At 35.3% G+C, this 22,547-nt stretch overlaps 1 protein-coding gene across 9 annotated transcripts in view; it reads left to right on the top strand.

The window, feature by feature from the left end:
• The window catches only part of SLC38A11 (solute carrier family 38 member 11), a 59,354-nt gene that overhangs the window by 5,826 nt on the left and 30,981 nt on the right, over positions 1-22,547 (top strand). For 6 of the 9 annotated variants that reach the window (XM_021923675.2, XM_021923678.2, XM_021923676.2 and 3 more), the window contains 4 exons: positions 4,311-4,445; positions 5,391-5,456; positions 10,564-10,670; positions 12,721-12,800. In XM_021923675.2, the coding sequence (XP_021779367.2) occupies positions 4,311-4,445; positions 5,391-5,456; positions 10,564-10,670; positions 12,721-12,800 (388 nt within the window). Of the gene's footprint in view, positions 1-3,672; positions 5,457-6,025; positions 6,058-10,563; positions 10,671-12,442; positions 12,626-12,720; positions 12,801-19,498; positions 19,681-22,547 lie in introns of those variants that run through there. The other 3 variants (XM_021923681.2, XM_021923680.2, XM_021923682.2) reach the window with 3 other exon arrangements.

The raw sequence follows: 22,547 nt of genomic DNA, 5'->3' as shown, positions 1-22,547 counted from the left end.
AGCAGTTTCTAATTTTAAGCAAAGGAAGTAGAATTTATTGATATGTCCTTTGTGTTTGCAGGATATTTTAAAATCTATTAATACTTCTTAGGGCTGGGCACGGTGGCTCACCCCTGTAATCCCAGCACTTTGAGAGGCCGAGGCACGTGGATCACTTGAGGTCAGAAATTCGAGACCAGCCTGGCCAATATGGTGAAACCCCGTCTCTACTAAAAATACAAAAATTAACTGGGCGTGGTGGCTCACATCTGTAGTCTCAGCTACTCAGGAAGCTGAGGCGGCTGAGGCAGGAGAATCGCTTGAACCTGGGAGGCAGAGGTTGCAGTGAGCTGAGATTGCACCACTGCACTCCAGCCTGGGCAACAGAGTGAGACTCAGTCTCAACAATAAATAAATAAATTAATTAATTAATTTAATTAAATAAATAAAAATGTATTTATTAGGTCATTTATCACATTAAATTGGAATCCGATGGGTAGACATATAGCAATCCTACTATATTGATCATTGATTCATTCAACAAATATATACTGATCACCGGTGTGCCAGATATAGCAATGAGAAACATTATCCCTGCCTTTTTGAAGCTCACAATATAGTCAAGCAGAAAACAAAACAAAACATAATTATAGTACTTCATAAAAAATACTATAATAAAAATACGTACGTGACAGAGACTGGCATTTAACCTAGCCTCAAAAGAGCAGGAATGTTCTAGGGAGGAGGAGACACTTCCTCTGCGTATTTATCAAAAAAAAAAAAAAAAAAAAAGTGAGTTAGCAGAGAAAATGGAAGCAGATGGAAAAGTGGGAATGCAAAATGCAACTGAACAAATGATTTAGTCTGGCCAAAGTGCAGGGTTGGTGTTTGCAAATGGAGAGAGGGGAAGTTGGAGAGATTTGCAAAGGCAGATGGAAAGCCTTTCATGTAATGATAAGCATTACCACTTCCTGAGCTAGATGCTGAGCACAATGCAGCCATAATGTGAAATCTTTCTGAAGTAAGTGTTCACGTTTTATATAATGTGAAATCTTTCTGAGGTAGGTGTTCATGTTTTACTTTGTTGGAGGAGAAAATTGAGACTTCGATAGGTTAAAATGACTTAGCCAAGGTCTGAAGTTACTGGCAACAGAGTTGAGATTTTAATTAAGTGCATGGATTCTGAGGCCAGACTACTAGGGCCTAAGTCCTGATTCTTCTTTTACTACTTCTGTAGAGATCAATTTACTTAACCTTCATGCCTCACTTTTCTCATCTGTTAAATGGTCATGATAGTAGCACCTACCTCTGGTTGTTGTGAAGATTAACTAGTGTTTGTAAAGTATTTGGAAAAAGACCTACCAAACAGAAAAGCATTGTGTAAGCATTTGCTAGTAGTTTATGGTTGTTATCATTATTATCTGACTCCAAATACAATAACTTTTCCCACCGTCACATGCAGCTTGTCAAAAATAAGTAGAAATAGCGTAAATTCCCACTCAGCTTCTAGAAGACAGTAGGCATTGTGGTGGATATTTAAACACCATAATCCTCACACCACTCTTCAAGGGTGCCATATTGCCTTACTTTACAGATGAACTCAAATCTTTCATCCGAGGTCACACAGCTATAAATAATTTTTATCCAAGGCATTAATGGGTCTCCCTGAAATATTTTAAGCAGAAGACACAATTAGTTTTATAGTAATCTATGGCCAGATCCACCTGGTGGAGGAAGAATGCTCAGAATGTCTTGGTAGGGAGGAGAAATCAAAGGTATCTTGGTTGGGGGGGCCAGATTGGTGGGTAAAAGAACTATTAGTGGGTTATTTCAGTACTCCAGACAAGAAATTATGAAGTCCAAAGCGCTACCATAAGGCAAGTCAAGATTACAGATTAGGGGCTACATTTGAATATTTCTGATGCAATCGTTAATAGACTTAGTAACCACAGGAATATAGAACGTAATGAAATAAGTTAATGATTAATAAGATAAGTCTGGGGAAATTCTCAAGTTTCTGTTGATACTAATTACAGATTGGAGAAATATGGATAGAGAATCAAATTCCAGAACCAATAACCAAATTAGAATTTATATATTTTATTTTATTTATTTATTTATTTATTTATTTATTTTTTTTTTTTTTTTTTGAGACGGAGTCTCGCGCTGTGTCACCCAGGCTGGAGTGCAGTGGCGCGATCTCGGCTCACTGCAAGCTCCGCCTCCCAGGTTCACGCCATTCTCCTGCCTCAGCCTCCGAGTAGCTGGGACTACAGGCGCCCGCCACCACGCCTGGCTAGTTTTTTGTATTTTTAGTAGAGACGGGGTTTCACCATGTTAGCCAGGATGGTCTCGATCTCCTGACCTCGTGATCCACCCGCCTCGGCCTCCCAAAGTGCTGGGATTACAGGCTTGAGCCACCGCGCCCGGCCCAAGAATTTATATATTTTAAAAGTAAGATGTCTATGAGATCTTCAAGGCAAAATATTTATTAGGCAGCTAGCTGTAGAAGTCTGAAGTTTTGAAGGGGGGCTGACCTGGAAACACAAATTTAGAGGTTATTAACATCTGAATGAAAATTGCAACCACAGCATAAGTGAGATCACACTAGTACATCTTGAAGGGTGAGAAAAAAGGCCGGGCACAGTGACTTACACCTGTAATCCTAGCACTTTGGGAGGCCTAGGCGGGTGGATTACCTGAGGTCAGGAGTTTGAGACCAGCCTGGCCAACGTGGCAAAACTCCGTCTCTGCTAAAAATACAAAAATTAGCCAGGCATGGTGGTGGGCACCTGCAATCCCAGCTGGTCAGGAGGCTGAGGCAGGAGAATTGTTTGAACCCGGGAGGCGGAGGTTGCAGTGAGCCAGGATGGTGCCACTGCATTCCAGTCTGGGTGACAGAGCAAGACTCCATCTCAAAAAAATAAAAAAGTGAGAAAAAAAAGTCCAAGAATCCAGGGCTTGAGCAGAGTGAAAGAAACTGGTGAAAAATTGAGTATAAATGACCAAAAAAGTAGGAAGAAAACCACAAGAAAGAGATGTCACAGAGGCCAAAGGAGAATGGTTGAGAAAATAAGGAATGATCAACAACAACAAAAAACAGTGTTCTGAAAGAGCAAATAAGAGTGAGGTCTAGGAGGTATCAATTGGATTTATCAACTTGGAGATCACTGATGCTCTTGTTGAAAGAAGTTTCACTGACCTGGGAGGGAATCAAGGGGAAATCATATTATAATGACTTGCATTTTTATCCATTTCCATATTACTTAATGGATAAAAATGAGAAAGAGAAAAAAGAGAACAAGTATCTCACATTGTGTGTAGCTGTGTACCAAATACAACTGCAGTGTCTTTCTGTAAAAAACATTGAGTTAAATGAAAACAGTGAGGGAGACTGTCTTTTCATTATATAATTTCTGTATATATCTATCTTTAACTTCAATTGAAGTTTCTTAAAATGTAAATTTTTTTTTTTTTTTTTTTTTTTTTTTTTTTTTTTTTGAGACAGAGTCTCACTCTGTTGCCAGGCTGGAGTGAAGTGGCAGGATCTCAGCTCACTGCAGCTTTTGCCTCCTGGATTCGAGCGATTCTCCTGCCTCAGCCTCCCAAGTAGCTGGGACTACAAGTGTGCGCCACCACACCTGCCTAATTTTTGTATTTTTAGTAGAGACGGGGTTTCACCATGTTGGCTAGGATGGCCTCGATCTCCTGACCTCGAGATCCACCCACCTTGGCCTCCCAAAGTGCTGGGATTACAGGTGTGAGCCACTGTGCCAGCCACAAATGTAAATTTCAACAGCAAAATTTCATAGAGTGTCTCTTTCTTAACCATAATAACTATAAAATAAAGTTACTAATTTTATTATATCATAAAACAAATGCTCTGACTCTCCTAAATGTATTATTTTCTTAATGCTACCACACCTTTAATTCTCAGTCTTCACACATTGAATACCTATGAAATATTTGATTACCTACATACCTACAATTGAGCCTCAACCTGATGATATTTGCTGCATTAGTTACATCAGGAAAGTAAAATGGAACACTGGCAGTTTGACTTGAGTCTGTTTTCTTTTCTGCCCTATTCTTTGCATGGGTATGTTAAGTATATATTTGCATCTTGATTGAAAAATATGTAACTGGAAACATTACTGTTTCATAAAAGGTAATGTTTTATGAAAAGAAAGCCTGGCTCTGCTAGTACTGTAACATTAAATTAAATGCTTCTTTAAAATTTCCCTTTTTCTCAATGGTAATTAAGTTAAAGCATGAAAAATATTTGTATTATGTGTAATCTGACATTTATTTAATTGATATTCTTGCCATAGACTTTTCCCTCGTTTTATTGATAAAAGGAGGGGCCCTCTCCGGAACAAACACCTACCAGTCTTTGGTCAATAAAACCTTCGGCTTTCCAGGGTATATCCTCCTCTCTGTTCTTCAGTTTTTGTATCCTTTTATAGGTAAGTTGATTGTGAAGATAAATATTGCAATTATGTGCATAAGCATATGGTCATTTCTGAATAAAATACTTTTAATGGTCTTTAAAGAATATCATTATAGCAGTTGAAATCTTTTCCAAATTAAATATTTACTTCTTTAACCATTTTCTTCCTTACTTTCTGGTCCTTTTGATTTATTTTCTATTTCTTTTAAATAAAATGAGGGTTATTTTCACTGGGTTAATGTTTGGGCTTTCTGTACTTGGTAAAAAATTGAATGATCTAGAACAAAGAGCGAATAAGAGAAATAACACATTTCTTATAAGGCTTAATACTTAAAAAAAAAATGCTAAGGATTTGTGGAAGCCATGTACTAGGCCAATGTGCTATTTAAAGTTTATACCATAATGGTGAGAATGTCACCTAACACTTCTTAAAAAATGAAATGTTAATATTCGCCAATGGCCAAATTGACTTCATTTTTAAAAATCAGTACTATGGAAGGTATTGTTCAAACCACTAGTTCCATATGTCTCCACAGAAAGCTAAGAATATATTTCCCAAAAAAGTCTTTTTCAATGGAGGGGATATTTTAGTGCCTTCAAAGTTTTCTATTATTATTCCTCACTTTACACAGTACATGTGTTCCTGAAAAGAGGTTTGGAAACTGAACTTTAACAACAAAATAAATTGCATTTTTAATAACTAGCAGAACTTGCTACTTAAAGATATTCTGAGATGAATCAACCTGTAAAGAGAAAATCCTTTTTTAATACAAATTGATACTCTGCCATAGATCTGTTGTCCAGTTATCTTTAAAGTTGTCCAAATGGGTAATCATAATATACATTTGAAAGGAGTAGGGTAATGCCAATGTTTGGGAAGTAATAAGTGATTGCTTTCAAAATATTTAGGATGAAATATGTGATGGCTTATTGATGACTCTTATTTTAATTATGTTTTTAGCGATGATAAGTTACAATATAATAGCTGGAGATACTTTGAGCAAAGTTTTTCAAAGAATCCCAGGAGGTAAGTCAAAATAAAAATTGTGAGGATTTAAATATATTTATTTATATAGTTATTTATAGTTAACATGGTTCATAATAATTTATAAATAAAAAATTTGAAAGTGAAATTATTGGATTACTTCAGGTATCTCACAATTTCCGTGATCCATTTTGATTTTAAAGTTCTGATCTGCTTTTATACATAATTTAGTTCTTATTTAGCTGTTTGAAAAAATGTTTTTACTATTTATATACTTAGAATACTTTATCTTTTAAATTTTTTATGCTTCATATCACCAGCTTTCTGGGCTAATATTTTTTCATGTACTATTTAAACTATGTGATTTCTTAAATAAGCAAGCAGACTATTTTACCCATTATTTGTATTAAGGTATAATTTAATAGAGTAAAATTAACCCTTTAAAATCTATATTCTGTGGCCAGGCATGGTGGCTCACGCCTATAATCCCAGCACTCTGGGAGGCAGAAGAGGGTGGATCGCTTGAGCTCAGGAGTTCAAGACCAGCCTGGGCAACATAGTGAAAACTCATCTGTACAAAAAGTACAAACATTAGCAGGACATGGTACCTGCACCTGTGGTTCCAGCTACTTCGGAGGCTGAGGTGGGAGGATCACTTGAGCCCAGGAGGTGGAGGCTGCAGAGAGCTGTGATCATGCCAATGCCCTGCAGGTTGGGCAACAGAGTGAGACCCTGTCTCAAACAAACAAACAAACAAACAAACAAAACCAAAAACCTATGTTCTGTGAGTTTTGACAAAGGCATATAGTCACATAACCACGTCTGCAATCAAAATACAGAACAACAAGCCAGGCACAGTAGCGTGCACCTGTAGTCCCAGCTACTCCAGACACTGAAGCAGAAGGATTGCTTGAGCCCAGGAGTGTGAGCCACATACAGAGTCTGTCTCTAAAAATAATAAAAATAATGCAGAACAATTCCATCACTCCCTCCAGTTTCCCCCATTTCTCTTTGTTGTCAAAGCCTAATCTCCAGCTCCCCCTGCCAACCTCCTGATGAGATTTCTCTCCCTATAGTTTTGCTTTCTTCAGAATGCCAGGTAAATGACATCATACCATATGTAGCTTTTTTGAGTCTGGCTTCTTTTATTTAGAAAGGTGTATTTGAGATTCAGCTGTGTCTTTAGATATATCAGTAGTTTGCTCTTTTTAACAAATTATTTCTGAGAAGCATTTCATTTTATGGATGTACAATAGTGTATCTATCACCCAGTTGAGGGACATTTGTGTTGTTTCCAGTTTAGGGTAATTGCAAAAAAGCCAGTGTGAACATTCTCAAGTAGACCTTTTCAACATATTGCTACAACTCCACTCCCTGTTCAACTTTTCACTATGTCATAGTTTTTAGAATAATTCAGAGATCATGTGTCTTTTTGCTTTGAAGAGCTTCTCATCCAAGCTACATAATCCCTCTTTCATTGTGACACTCTCTGTAGTTGCTATTACAGTTGAGGAGATTGATGCAAAAACATCTTTCCTCTTAGTGCTTGAGTCACTCATTTTAGAGACATACAAAACAAAACGAAACAAAATCTAGAGCCAGAAAGTACACCTATTCCTCACACATGGTTTAGTGGAACTTGAGATCATGGAGACATAGCTGTCAAATCACAGACTCACTAATGACCAGCTGTGTGACCTTGAGAAGGTTAGTTGTCCTCTCCGAGTTCCAGTTTCCTCATCTCTAAATTATGAATCAGAATATCATCTGCTTCATAGAATAGTTGTGTGAAGCAAAAGAGGTGAGACAGGTAGTTCCTAGCACACAGTAGACTTACCCAGTACTGTTAGTCATGATTTTTGTTACCCTGAACTGTCTGTAGCTTCTGTGCCAGCCCCCAAACTCCAAAGCATGAATGCATAAGCTGAGGCCACATAAGTGGGTAGAATGCTAAGGGAAAGTGGTCAGAATATAATACAAGACATACGATATAATCTAAATTATGTAAATTTTCTATTTGCATATACAAGTAAGAAAAAATAAGAAAGAAATACTTTTATGTATAAACTGTGGTTATCTTTTAATCATGAGATCCATGGGATTTTTGTGGCGGTTTTTCTGTGTTATTTTTCAAGGTTTTTCTTAAGGGTTTTTCTTTTCTTCTCTGTTTTTTGGTTTTGTTTCTGTTTTTGTTTTTTTTGAGACAGGGTCTCACTATGTCACCCAGGCTAGAGTGCAATGGCATAATTGGCTCACTGTAGTCTTGACCTCCCGGGTTCAGGTGATCCTTCCACCTCCGCCTCCCAAGTAGCTGGGATTACAGGTGCACACCACCATGCCCGGTTTTGTAGAGATGGGGTTTTGCTATGTTGCCCAGGCTTGTCTCGAACTCCTGAGCTCAAACGATCTACCCACCTCAGCCTCCCAAAGTGTTGGGATTATAGGCATAAGCCATCTCACCTGACCTCTAAAGTTTTTCAAAAGAGAATTACTAATTTAAAAATATATTTTATTACTGTATTTTCCTATTCAAAAAGTAGCACCGATTTATTGGAAAAATATTAGAAAACACAGACAAGCAAAATGGAGAAAATAGAAAAGACTAATAATCTCTTCCTCTTGGGACAACCAGGTGGTAACCATCCTTTCAACCCCTCCTGTTTTTCCTCTTCCTTCCATCCTTCCTTTTATCTTTTAATGTATACTTTCAGAGTTTTAAGAATACATGTAATTTCAGATATTTGTAAGAATAATATAACATCATACATCTTGTTCTGTAACACGCTTCTTTCTCTTAGTAATATTTTAAGAACATATTCTCATATCAAAACATAAATATATAAATGCTTTAATGCAAGTTCAGTATTCTGTACAGTACCTACTGTACAGTTAGAGTGGCCATAATTAATTTACCTTCCCTTGATAGAAACATTTTGATTGTTAATTTTTATTGATTTTTAATTATACAAGCAATGTATGTATAACACTCTTCATAAAAACAAAACATTATAGAACAGGCTAATGGTCCCTTGAAGCCCTCTTCCAGGTTATCAATTTTGTAATAATCAAAAATGATTTTTAAAAATGTAGGTCATGTGGCAAGGAACACAACTTTATTCTTACAGCATCTTCACCCTTTTGGGGTGTGACAGTTTATAACGTTCACTCTGTTTGTATATCTTGTGAGGCATAATATTATGCCAGAGTATTTTTAGAAGCAGATACTATAAAATTCTTATCAAAGTTCTATTTTTATTCTGAAATACATCACTAATAAATTGGCAAGTAGGCAATTGCTTATACTTTTCTCTGGTAGCCAAAACCTTAGCTCTTGATATAAGTCAAAGTAACAAGAAATGTTGGCAAAAAAATAGTATGTTTACATGCTTTTAAATTTTTACAAAAATTTTATTTTCAAAAATTTCAGTTTTCACCTTTCTTTACTGTTGTTTAAACATTTAAAATGCATACTTCGTTGCATTTTTGATAGGTCCGTTTAGGTAATAGATCTCATCATTAGATCATTAGTGAAAAACATCCTTTATGCAAATGGGATCCTCAGTTATTAGGCTCCTACCTGTTGATCACAGCAGTCTGTGTCAGCGTTTATCTAGCCCTTCACTTTGCCAGTGAAGCAAAAGGTGTAAAGAGTAAATAGAAATAGATACACAAATAATTTGGTTCAAATTATGTTCACCACAAATATGTAAATAGTGAGTTCAGGGATTTTGGAATTGATTTTCCTGTTTTGTTTCAATTCTTAATTTTATAATGACTAGTTATGGCTGAGTTCAAGTATTCCATTAATATTAATAATTAAATATTCCATTCCATATATATAATATATATGTACACACACATATATACACATCATATACATATATATACACTACACATATAGAAAATACTAATAATCTATTAACCATATATATAATACATATATGTGGTAAAAACCTATGTCATTTTGAAATCTCTTTCTTGAAACTTTCTTGTAAGTTTATTAGCCATCTAAGAAAATTAGTGTCATTGTTTAGGATAACAGCTTTTATTTTCTTACCACAGTCATTCACTTATTTAAGACTGGATCTCTGTAGACTTTAGACTATGCAGAAATTGATGCACAATGACTTGGTACCACTAAAGACATTGCAACAATATAATGACATGATCTCTGAGTGAAATTTAATATGAGCTCAAAATTTAAACAGTAGTGTCTTCATTGAAATAGATATATAGCTCCTTAAGTGACTATTTTAATTAGCACACCTTTAAAAATATATAAATCCTTGTATGTTTCATTTTAGATTTAAAACTTCTGTTTATATTTGATTATACAAACAACACATATAATTATATATGTTATATATGATATAATATATTATATATTAATTTATATGTTGTATATTAATATATAATGTATATTATATATTTATAATCACACAAATATAATTATATTATATTATATATATATGATTTTCGATATATATAATTTTCTATTTGTATTTGACCATAGCCAAGAATCTGCCACATCTACCAGTTACAGCAGCTTCCCTGTGACTTTTGCCCTATCCAGTATGGTGCTTCTGCCAATCAGGGAAACCACTTTTTTCTTGACAAAAGTATAGAAATATATTAAATATTTTTATCTAAATCTTTATTTTTGAAATTTTGTTAAAGTATTACTGTCCAAGTCTCTTGCGTACAGAAAAAAAAAAAAACCTTAGAAAATGCAGCATCCTCCTATAACTTACTTTCTACCTGAAGGATTTCGTCATTAAAGGGTTTTGGGCAGGGAATGACATAATGTTTTTTACCTTAGAAAAGGAATTCTGTAGTTTCTGGGTTAAGAGTATACTGTAAGAAGACAAAGGAAGGCAGAAGCATGAAAACTGGTAAGGAGGCTAGTAAAATAATTTCAGTGTGAAATATTATAACATCATTTGAAGTATAAGTCATCCTGAAGTTTTTTGTATTTGTATTGTGATTTATTTTTATTTTTACATGGTTTTATGGAGAGTATTAACTCAAAATCATTGTCATTGAGGTAGTATTTATGTTTAAGTAAAGTTTATAATTAAATGCTGGGCTATTTAGTGTGTCACCAATGTGTTACTTACACCTGTAATATTTAATATTTATTGTGTTTTAGTTGATCCTGAAAACGTGTTTATTGGTCGCCACTTCATTATTGGGCTTTCCACAGTTACCTTTACTCTGCCTTTATCCTTGTACCGAAATATAGCGAAGCTTGGAAAGGTAATTTTTACATTTTAAATTGTCATAGGAAAGTACCTTGTTGCCTGCAGTAATCTACTGTCTACTTGACAAAGTTCTTAATTACAGTATTCATCTTTAGTTTCTTCTAGTTTATTTAATGGTTATGCTAGAGTAAACTGTTTGAATCATTAGTTTGTGAGAACCGATGGTTAAATAGTTGATGAGTATGAACTAAATATATTCTTCCTTTTTCTTTTTTAAGGTAGATACCCTGATGTCAGACAACACATTTTAAATTTAGAAAATATAAATAACTATATTTAAAGCAAATCTAATTTATTGGAAAAGTGTTCCATCTTTTGTGTAGGTAGTTTAAACAATTTAAAATTAAGAAGCAACAATGAATCACTTCAATGGCTTAAAATATATTTATTTGTAAATTACAATGTCTATTGTGCTTATTTTTCATCCAGTGAATTTGATTTTCAATGTGTTGATTGGTCAATTTTTGAGAATTTTGCCAATATTTATGATTCGTATTACTAAAGAGGAATACTGAACTCTTCTAATGAAAACAATTAAATAATTATTCAGTTCACTACAGATACTCATTTGCACTTACTCTCAAGGAATATTTGTATTTTACCCAAAATATTATTGGTACTATGTCTACATAATGCCAAACATTCTGACAAGATATTTTTTTAAAGAGTTATTTATATAATGTTTTTATATTCTATTTTGAAAAATCCAACATTTGGCTGAATTTTACTTTTCACTGTGATGTTTGATGTTGTGTATCCAGTTATGAAGTTCATCCTTCCAGGTAGAGCTGAGGGTAGACATAATATTTCAGAGTATTCTGACCATCCCTAATAGCCATCCAGAAACAAACAAGTCTGTATCAAGACATGCCTTTTTGTGAATTATATAAAATGTTTGAACTATTTTCCATTTCATATATTCAGTGTACACATAAATGTTAACTTCTGAGCAGAGAGCGAGGCGTTCATAAAAGGAAGGCTGTTCACATTCTGTCATATTATTAATACCTGGGCATTTTTTCCTAAATCCCCCTTAAAAGTGTCATATTGAGATAGCTAAATAAATCGCTCAATGAGCAAAGCAGAGTGGTTAGGAGCCCTAATCTGCAGTCAGGCTGCTTGTATCTGAGTTCCCTCTCTGCCACATTCCAGCTGTGTCACCTTGGGGATGTTGTTTAATCTCTCTCTCCCTCAGAAGATAAGCCAATTCCTAATAGAAACTTCTTTCTAGTTAAAAATTAACAACTTAGAAAACAAGGTTAATGAGACTCACATAAAATACAAGCAGTTTTATATTTATTTTTTCTTATCAGAGAAAGGATCCATAATGTGCTTATTCATTTAAAAATATTAAGACTAGACACACAAACCTAGCATAATGAGTGCACAGGGCACAAACACACACAGACCAGTTTATATTTTAACCAGTTGACATAATGACAGAACAGAGAAGAAGAAGCAAAACAGGCCTAGAAACACAGACCAAAGGGCAAAACCATGTAGGAAAAGTAGAGCTGGAGAGCAGAGAGGAAAAAACTGAGGTACTCCTCCTCAAAAAAATAAATAAATAAAAATAAAAATAAATTAAAAAAGGAGGGGGAGGAATGTGTGTGATGTTGGAAGAAAGAGAGTAAGACAAGTAGAAGCAGCAATTATAGATAGTGAAAAAGCACATGTCAACACTAAAATAGGACTTGAAGAAAAAAGGAAACATAATTTCACTTTTACTTTGATAAGCTAAAATCACCAGTTTTGTATTCCGTGCAGGAGCCACTAAAAATTTTCAAAGCCGTATTGCATGGTGATGACAGTCATATATAATACTTGCTCACCTACTTGGGGTGGGTGCGGGGACCAACACTATGATCTGATAAGAAGTTACCTGCCTGAGATTATCAACACCAAGCTTCAAGAATAACCTACTAAAGAATTAGGCAGAAAAATCTATATGTAAGTTTATCCAGTTAAAAACGAGAAAGACTTAACATTTAAAGTAAAATAATTTCTGTCCTAAACTGGCAATATCCTTGTATTTTCTTTGACAGGTCTCCCTCATCTCTACAGGTTTAACAACTCTGATTCTTGGAATTGTAATGGCGAGGGCAATTTCATTGGGTCCACACATGTAAGTTTTGTTGTTATATTTGTTAGTCTTTGGTTTATAGCCTTCACATAGATACTTAGAGGGCATAGATGCAGAAATATAAAGTAACCATGGTATCAGAAATGTCATTTATCTTTGGTATTTGACAAAATGAGGTAAAATAATTACAGGTCGGTAAACATGCATTTTTCATTTGGACTCTACAAAGCTGGTAGAATTAAACCAGGTTTACTTATTATTTTAATGGCCGAAACAATTAGAATAAGAAATAATTAGAATTAGAATAAGAAAGGAATTTTGAATAGTTGAAAAGAGGAACAAAGTTTCACTAATTTAGACTGAAATAAGAAGAGTAAGGGACATAGTGGATGTTTTTATCCACTAAACAAAATGAGAACACTTTGAAAACCACCCTTTATTCTCTTCTGATTATTTTCCTTAATTATTTTGTGTTAAAATACTCCATCATTTGTGAACTAAAGATAAAAACTGATAGTGGTATTTGTTTCTTTTTACTGTTATTATTTGGTCAGGTAAAATGTTGACAAATTGGTATTAGTTCCCCCAATTGTAAAAATGTTATTCATTCATGAAATTTAAAAGTGTGTGTATTGTCAATCTAAACTACACTGTGTGTATGCTTTGCTTATACAGTACATTCCCCAGATACGGACTGGGCAGTTCATAGTCACGGTCCCAAGAAAATGCTAGAATGAAACCAGCTTAGATAGGCTTTAAACACTGAATTTGGTTTCCACAATTCACAATAAATATTAGTTGAATAAATAAATAATACATTAAGGAGTTTCCAGGGTATCTTAAATGTTTTCTCTAAGCAAGACAAAGAAAAATTAATTTAAGATGTAATATTTAGCACAGTGCAAGGAATACTGGGTTTTTAATGAATGACATCTGTAAGAAAAAACATAAAAGGAAACCTAATGAATAGCCCTAATTGTTAATGCAGTGGCCAAGGTAATTTATGTTTTCTCATTGATTAATTGTTGCTCTGCAAAATTAATTCATTTTCCACTGATAGGCTTCTTAATTTATCAGGAAAATACCAAAAAAAAAAAAAAAAAAAAAGGCCTCAGGCTAATTGGGGAAAAAGCATGAAATATCTATGAAATATCCCGTCTAAGTGCATTTGATATAGCCTTTTCTTTGAAAAAGCAAATGCGTATTTTTAAAGGATTGAAGTAAAGGAGAGAAAGCATAAATATCTGTAATGTTTATATTTTTTTCTTCAAATAATTTAATCCTGATTCACAGTTGTATTGGTCATCTCAGAATAACAAAAAAATATATAAACCAAGTAATGTGAAATGACAGAAATGTATTTTCTCATAGTTCTGGAGGCTGGAAGTCAGAGATCTGGGTGCCAGCATGATAGGATTCTGGTGAGGGCCATCTTCCTGCCTTGTTGAGGGCAGTCTTCCTGCTGTGTTCTCATATGGCAGAGAGAGACAGCAAGATCTCAGATGTCTCTTCTTATAAGGGCACCAGTCCCGTATTGAGGGCTCTACCCTTCCCTCATGCACTTATCTAACCCTAATTATCTCTCAAAGTCTCCCAAAGATCTCAACTCCAAATGCCAGCACAGTGAGAGTTAAGGCTTCAACATGTAAATTTGGAGGGACACAATTCAATTCATAGCATTAGTGGTTTTTTTGTTTTGTTTTGTTTTTACCTTTTTTTGGAGACAGCGTCTCATTCTGTCACCCAGACTGGAGTGCAATGGTACAATCATAGCTCACTGCAACCTTGAACTCTTGGGTTCAAACAGTCCTCCTGCCTCACCCTTCTGTGTAGCTGGGACTGCAGGCATGTGCCATCACACTCGGCTAATTTTTTCTTTTATTTTTTTGTAGAGATAGAGTCTTACTATGTTGCCCAGGCCAGCCTCGAACTCCTGACCTCAAACAGTCCTGCCTCAGCCCCACAAAGTGCTGGGATTAACAGGTGTGAGCCACCATGCCTGGCCTACGTTAGTGGTTTTGAAATGCGCCTCTTTCACTTCAATATGGCCATTTATTCATTCACTTTAGTAAACACTTACTGAGTTTCTGTTGTTTCCAGTGATTGTGTTGTGCCCTGAGAGAAAAAGCAGAGAGAGGCCTGAATTAGCACCTGCTTCCAATTATTCACAATCAACAATGGAGAAAGGGCTTATATTAAAACAAAAAAAAAAAAAAAAAAGGAAGAAAAATCGATGACAGTACAAGGTGATAAGTGCAAAGCAGAAGCATGAAAGGGAAGCAAAGACAGTGCCAAAGTAGAGGGTGCTTAATGATCTATCCCCATCAGGGAAGGTTTCCTGGAGGAAGAAAAATATGATCTGTGTGTTTTAAAAGATGAATTGCAATTGTTCCAGATACATAGAGGGTGTTAGTCTGTATGCATTACAGACTCAGGGAAAAGTATGTATAAAAGCACAAAAACATATACTTAATTCTACTGATATTTATTTACTGATTCTACTGATATTTATTTACTGTCTGTTATGTTGGTACTGTATTCAGCTCTGGTTTTTTTTTTTTTTTTTTTTTTTTTTTCAGAGACGGAGTCTCGCTCTGTCGCCCAGGCTGGAGTGCAGTGGCCGGATCTCTGCTCACTGCAAGCTCCGCCTCCCGGGTTTACCCCATTCTCCTGCCTCAGCCTCCCGAGTAGCTGGGACTACAGGCGCCCGCCACCTCGCCCGGCTAATTTTTTGTATTTTTTAGTAGAGACGGGGTTTCACCGTGTTAGCCAGGATGGTCTTGATCTCCTGACCTCGTGATCCGCCCGTCTCGGCCTCCCAAAGTGCTGGGATTACAGGCTTGAGCCACCGCGCCCGGCCCAGCTCTGGTTTTTAAAGCTGAATTCACAGTAACAGAAAGCTAATAAGTATATTAAACAGAATACTATAAATGATAATTTGGGCTAAAAGTTTTGTGTAAGACCAAACTGTTTTAATTGATACTTTTTATTATAAAAAGTGTTTACAGGGAAAAATCATTGGGTTATAACAAAAGTTCTTATAGGTTTGCTAAATATAGTATTATGAGGCAATATTGCGGGGGAAATATAGCTAACACAGGAAGTAAATTAATCCTCAGTTGCACCATGGGAGAACTGTGTAAAGCAATGATTCTCAACACTTGTTTCACATAAGAATCATCTGAGTAACTTTAGAAAATACTGATGCCAGAGCCCCACCTGTAGAGATTCTGAAGGAATTGATCTAGGGGGCAGGCAACTGGATTCATTATTTCGCTGTTGGGGATTCTATGAACAAAGATTCTAAAGTCTCTTGGTTTAAAGAGATTAAAATCATGAGTACCTATTTTTAACTGATACATTGTTTCTAAAATTAAACCAGAGATTTTGTTATTTTAGTTACTGTTTTGTGATCATTTTTCATGATGCATTCTCTGCTTGTTTTTTTCAGTATTTTTTATGTACAAAATATCATGTGAAATACTGTCACAAATACATAGAGAAAGAAAATATCTCTGCTTTCCAGGGGCTCGCAGTTTAGTGAAGAAGACAAAGCTACACAAATGACTATCATAGAGGCAGTGTACCTTGATATAGAGAAAAAAGAAAGGGCAGTCCACTTCCTGGTGGGGCTCAATGAACTGATTTTTATGGCCAAAGAGCTATTTAGTTCTGTTGTCAACAAAATGTGGCCTACATCTGTCTGCCCTTCCTCTAGTAGCGATACAATATTTTATCTGAGCCTTTGAAATTTAATAACAAGGATTATTTACTTAACTCTTTCAATATTTAGATGTTAAAGAAGTATGTTTTTTAATACTGTGCCACCTTTGATGTCTGTTTGAATACTACTGCAAACAACTTCTGTTCATCCTGGTTTACAATCAGGCTAATCAAATCCCAAGTTCAGGAGTTGGCATGGTAGCTAGTCAGGCAGGGCTTCTTTCTGAAAATATGACAGCGATGAATGCTTGTCATCCATAAAACATGAGAAATTCAATACTCCATGTGTGTTTTCTTCATTTTCGGTTCAGATGAATGATCAGAAAACCTGTGTTTTTTTCATAGGTCTTTTAAAGTGGTGTTTGAAAAAGATCTTTAAACCCACCATCAGAAAAGGGGAAGGTCTGTAATGGCTACTGGTATTGACCTTGTTACTATGGAAACACCATTTTAGTGGTTATGTTTTAAAAATAAAACACAATTCCATTTCCTTTTCCATAAGTCATAGGGCTATAAATTCTGCTTTTTGATATGATTTCAAATATCTCACAGTCCAATGACTTTCAGGTTTTTTGGAAATTATGTTCAGTTTTATTGTATTTTCTAACCTTTTGCTTTCTAAAAACTGAGGTGGCGAGGAAATTTAATTGCTTTTCAGAAAGTATGCTAATATAAAAATGCAATAACAGTTCTCCCATTTTTTTAAACTAGAATCAGAGGCATTATCACTGTTAAAAAAAAAAAAGCCTTCATTTAATGCCTTGTTAATATTCAATTCTTTACATTCAGAATGGAAATTATAACATGCAGTCCAAATTTACAACTATTTTCTCCTCATATGACATCTTTCTTTTAGCATTTTAATCATGTGGTATTCTAAATAAAATTCCAAAAAGCGAGTCCATACCTTAGGCATTTATACATATAAAATGTGTCTTCCACGAGGATCTCAATGCACATTAGTTTCCTTAACCCTTATACATTCAAACTCTGAATTCTGCAGTTTTATGCTACACATAAAGAAGTAGTAGAGAGGGTTAAGAAAAGGATTTTTAAAAATGGGTAAAGACAGAGGAAGGCTACCTATTTAAGGAAATAAATGATTCATTCTGACAAATATTAGCCACTGAACTTTTCTTTTAAGTGCACAGGTACGTGTGCAGATTTGTTATATAGGTAAATTTGTATCATGGAGGTATGTTGTATCGATTATTTCATCATCTAGGTATTAAGCATAGTACTCATTAGTTATCTTTCCTGATCTTCTTCTTTCTCCCAACTTCCACTCTCTGATAGGTCCCAGTGTGTGTTGTTCCCCTCTCTGTGCCCATGTGTTGTGATCTTTTAGCTCCCACTTATAAGTGAGAATACGTGTTCTTTACTTTTCTTTTCCTGCATTAGTTTGCTAAGGATAATGGCTTCCAGCTCAATCCATGTTCTTGCAGAGGACATGATCATTTTTATGGCTGCATAGTATGCCATGGTGTACATGTACCACATTTTCTTTATCCAGTCTGCCATTGATGGATATTTAGGTTGATTCTATGTCTTTGCTATTGTGACTAGTGCTGCAATGAACATAACACATTTACATGTTTTTATGAGAAAACAATTTATATTCTTTTGGTATATACTCAGTAATGGGATAGATGGGTCAAATGGTAGCTCTGCTTTTCAGATCTTTGAGGAATCACCACACTGTCTTCCACAATGGTTGAACTAATTTTACACTCCCACCAATGGTGTATAAGTGTTACTTTTTCTCTGCAATCTTGCCAGCAGCTGTCATTTTTTGATTTTTTTCAATAATAGCCATTCTGACTGGTGTGAGATGATATGTCGTTGTGGTTTTGATTCGCATTTCTCTAATGATCATTGATGCTGAGGTTTTTTTCATATGAATGTTGGTCACATGTATGTCTTTTGAAGAGTGTTCATGTCCTTTCCCTACTTTTTAATGGTTTATTTTTTTCTTGTAAATTTGTTTAACTTCCTTATAAGACACTACATATTAGACCTTTGTCAGATGCATAGTTTGCAGAAATTTACTGCTATTCTGTAGGTTGTCTGTTCACTTTGCTGATTGTTTCTTTTGCTGTGCAGATGCTCTTTAGGTCGAGTAGATCCTATTTGTCAATGTTTGCTTTTGTTGCAATTGCCTTTGGCATTTTCGTCATGATATATTTGCCCATTCCTATGTCTGGAATGGTATTGCCTAGGTTGTCTTCCAGGGATTTCATAGTTTTGAGTTTTACATTTAAGTCTTTAATCCATCTTGAGTTAATTTTTGTATATGGTATAAGGAAGGGGTCCAGTTTCAGTCTTCTGCATTTGGCTAGCTAGTTATCCAAGCATCATTTATTGAATAAAGAGTCCTTTCACCATTGCTTGTTTCTGTCAGATTTGTCAAAGATCAGATAGTTGTAGATGTGCAACCCTAATTCTGGGCTTTTTATTCTGTTCCATTGATCTATGTGTTTGTTTTTGTATCAGAACCATGCTGTTTTGGTTACTGTAGCCCTTTAGTGTAGTTTGAAGTTGGGTAGCATGATGCCTCTGGTTTTGTTCTTTTTGCCTAGGATTGCCTTGGCTATTCAGGCTTTTTTTGGTCCCATGTGAATTTTAAAATAGTTTTATCTAGTTCTATGAAGAATGTCATTGGTAGTTTAATAGGAATAACATTGAATCTGTAAATTGCCTTGGGCAATGTGGCTATTTTAATGATATTGATTCTTCCTATCCATAAACATGGAATTTTTTTTCCATTTGTTTGCATCATCTCTTATTTGTGTGTGTGTGTGGCAATTGTGAATGGTATTGCCTTCCTGATTTGGCACTCTGCTTTACTGTTGTTGTTATATAGGAGTGCTAGTGATTTTTATACATTGATTTTGTATCCTGAGGCTTTGCTGAAGTTGTTTATCGGCTTATCTTTTTTTGGCTGAGACTATGGGGTTTTCTAGATATAGCATCATGTCATTTGCAAATAAGGATAGTTTGACTTCCTCTCTACCTATTTACATGCCTTTTATTTCTTTCTCTTGCCTGATTGCTCTGGCCAGGACTTCCTGTACTATGTTGAATAGGAGTGGTGAGACGGCATCCTTATGCTGGTTTTCAAGTGGAATGCTTCCAGCTTTTGCCCATTGAGTATGATGTTGGCTGTGGTTTAGTCACAGATGGCTTTTATTATTTTGAGGTATGTTCCTTCAATTCCTAGTTTATTAAGAGTTTTTAATGTGAAGGGGTGTTGAATTTTATCAAAACTCTTTTTGGCATTTATTGAGATAATCATATCGTTTTTGTCTTTGGTTCTCTTTATGTGATGAATCACATTTACTGATTTGCATATATTGAACCAACCTTGCATCCTAGGGATAAAGCCTACTTGATTGTGGTGGATAAACATTCTAATGTGCTACTGGATTTGGTTTGTCAATATTTTGTTGAGTATTTTTGCATTGATGTTCACCAAAGATATTGGCCTGAAGTTTTTTTTGTTGATGTTGTTTCTCTGCCAGATTTTGGTATCAGGATGATGTTGGTCTTATAGAGTAAGTTAGGGAGGAGTCCCTCCTCCTCAGTTTTTTGGAACAGCTTCAGCAGGAATATACCAACTCTTCTTTGTCCATCTGGTGGAATTCAGCTGTGAATGTCTCTAGTCCTGGGCTTTTTTTGGTTGGTAGGCTATTTATTATTGATTCAATTTCAGAGCTCGTTATTGGTCTCTTCAGGGATTCAATGTCTTCCTGGTTCAGTCTTGGGAGGGTGTATGTATCCAGGAATGTATCCATTTCTTCTAGAGTTTCTAGTTTATGTGCATGGAGGTGTTCATAATATTCTCTGATTGTTATTTTATTTCTGTGGAGTCAGTGGTAATATTCCCCTTGTCGTTTTGAATTGTATTTATTTGGATCTTCTCTCTTTTCATCTTTATTAGTCTAGCTGGCTGTCTATCTATTTTTTGAATTTTCAAAAAACCAGCTCCTGGATTCATTGATCTTTTGAATGTTTTTTGTGTCTCAAATCCTTCAGTTCAGCTCCGATTTTGGTTATTTCTTGTCTTCTGCTAGCTTTGGGGTTCACTGTCTCGTGGTTCTTTAGTTCTTTTACTTGTCATGTTTGGTTGTTAAATTGAGGTCTAACTTTTTGATGTGGAACCACTGAATTTTTTGATGATGTGTAAATTGTCATCCTTTATGTTGCAAATGTAAACAAGCACAGAACCTTAACTGGTTGAAGCAAAAGAGAGTTTACTCCCTTAACTGTAAGTTCAAGGTTAGTCCTATTATTAGGATTATTAGTATGCTTGGATTTAAGAGCTCAATTAATGAAATCAGACATCGTCTCTCCTTTACCATCTCTTGCCTGTACTTCCTGTTTTGACTCTAGTTTCTGAAAGCTTTTCTCCCTGACAAGATGGTGGCAGCAATCTCAACCTACATCAATTCCAGTTCAAATCCATAGAAAGAGAAAGAATTTTCTCTTTTAAGGTACCTACAACCTCACTCACAGAATTAGTTCTGATTGGCTCTAACAAAGATGTATGAGGATTATAGACCCTATCATCATGGCCTATATTGAGTTGTTTGCCTTTAGGTTACATGCCCACACCTGGATCTAGGGATAGGATGAACCCAACTAAAGCACTTGGAATAAAAATAGGGAAAAGGGTGTCCCAAAGGACAGTGATGCCAGCAGAAGGGGAAGTAGCCATTGCAAGGTGCAAACTACATATGTCCACTTCAGTGATGGGAATTTCAATCAAATGATATGGATGGAAGCCAAGTTAGATGAAATTAAGATGTAAGTGAGTGATAGGAAAGTGAATTCGGAATATCCTTCCTCCAATTTCCCCCTTCCCTGCCCTTCTCTTCTTCTTTTATGAAGAACATCTATGAATGAAAGTAACATGGTGAAACAGTGGCTTGAGAGAGTAAGAGCTCTAAAAAAGTACCATCTTTATCATGGAATATATTGAGCATGTGACATAGACTAAGCTGAAACCTAGAACCCAAAGTCCTCCATAAGTGATGAAAGGCTAGACTTTTGGATACAGTTAGGGTGATCTTGGAGAGCAGTTAAAATACTTTGTCCTTTTGAAACAATAGGATAAGAATATAAGGAGTAAATTGTGAACACATTCTAAAGATCAGTGAAGGGAATTTGAGTATTCATGCCTGATAACCTATATTTTTTCAAAGATGAGATGATTATCGGAGAGTGCAGTAAATAGGAGTAGGTTCACAACATGAATATTCTGGTTGGTTAAATTTCCTATTGGTCTCACCATAGGAAGTGAGAAGAATCTACACATAGAAATAAAATAATAATGTATTTGTTAAATTATCTTTAGTTATATTCTGTGTGTTTTCTTCTATGTGTATTTTCTGTCTCTCACTATATTGTAAGCACTGTGAAAAGGGAGATTACATTTGCTTTGTTCACACTATATACCCATTACTCAGCAAAGTGCCTAACAAAGAATTAGAATTCAGCAAAGAATTGCTGAATCATCAATTGGATGCAGGAATGAATACATGTGCCTTCTGGTTTTAGTTCATTCAACTTGGGGATTAACTGACAAAAATTTTGAAGTAATCAGACAATAAAACATTGTCTTGAGAAAAATAAAAATTTCATACAAACACTGTCAAAGAAAATTTGCCTAAGGCTACTTTGATGCTAGTAACATTTGCTAACCAATTTGCTAAAACACCATTTGACTCCAGGCTCTGCAGCACTCACTGTTAGACTATTGGTATGTTTTATCAGGAAGATTGCCTACATGAAAGAATGCATAGAACTATTGCTTTATCTGAGTCTACATAAAAATAGGAAATATATTTGCAAGATAGTATATGCTCAGGGAGGATTAGTCCAGTCCCTGTGTTAGTGGAGCTGGAGGAACAGCCTAGGCTGCTCAATATTAAGTACTTATTTCACTCACTGTTAGTTATTTTATAAATGGAATCCATCCATAAAAGGATGAACCTGTTCTTTGAACCAATAACATTTTATGAAATGTATAACTGATGCCAGTCACTCTTCCAGGTACTGGGACTG

Source organism: Papio anubis, chromosome 10 (assembly GCF_008728515.1).
Source record: "Papio anubis isolate 15944 chromosome 10, Panubis1.0, whole genome shotgun sequence".
NCBI lineage: Eukaryota > Metazoa > Chordata > Mammalia > Primates > Cercopithecidae > Papio > Papio anubis.
This window is presented reverse-complemented; position numbering and strand designations above follow the sequence as displayed.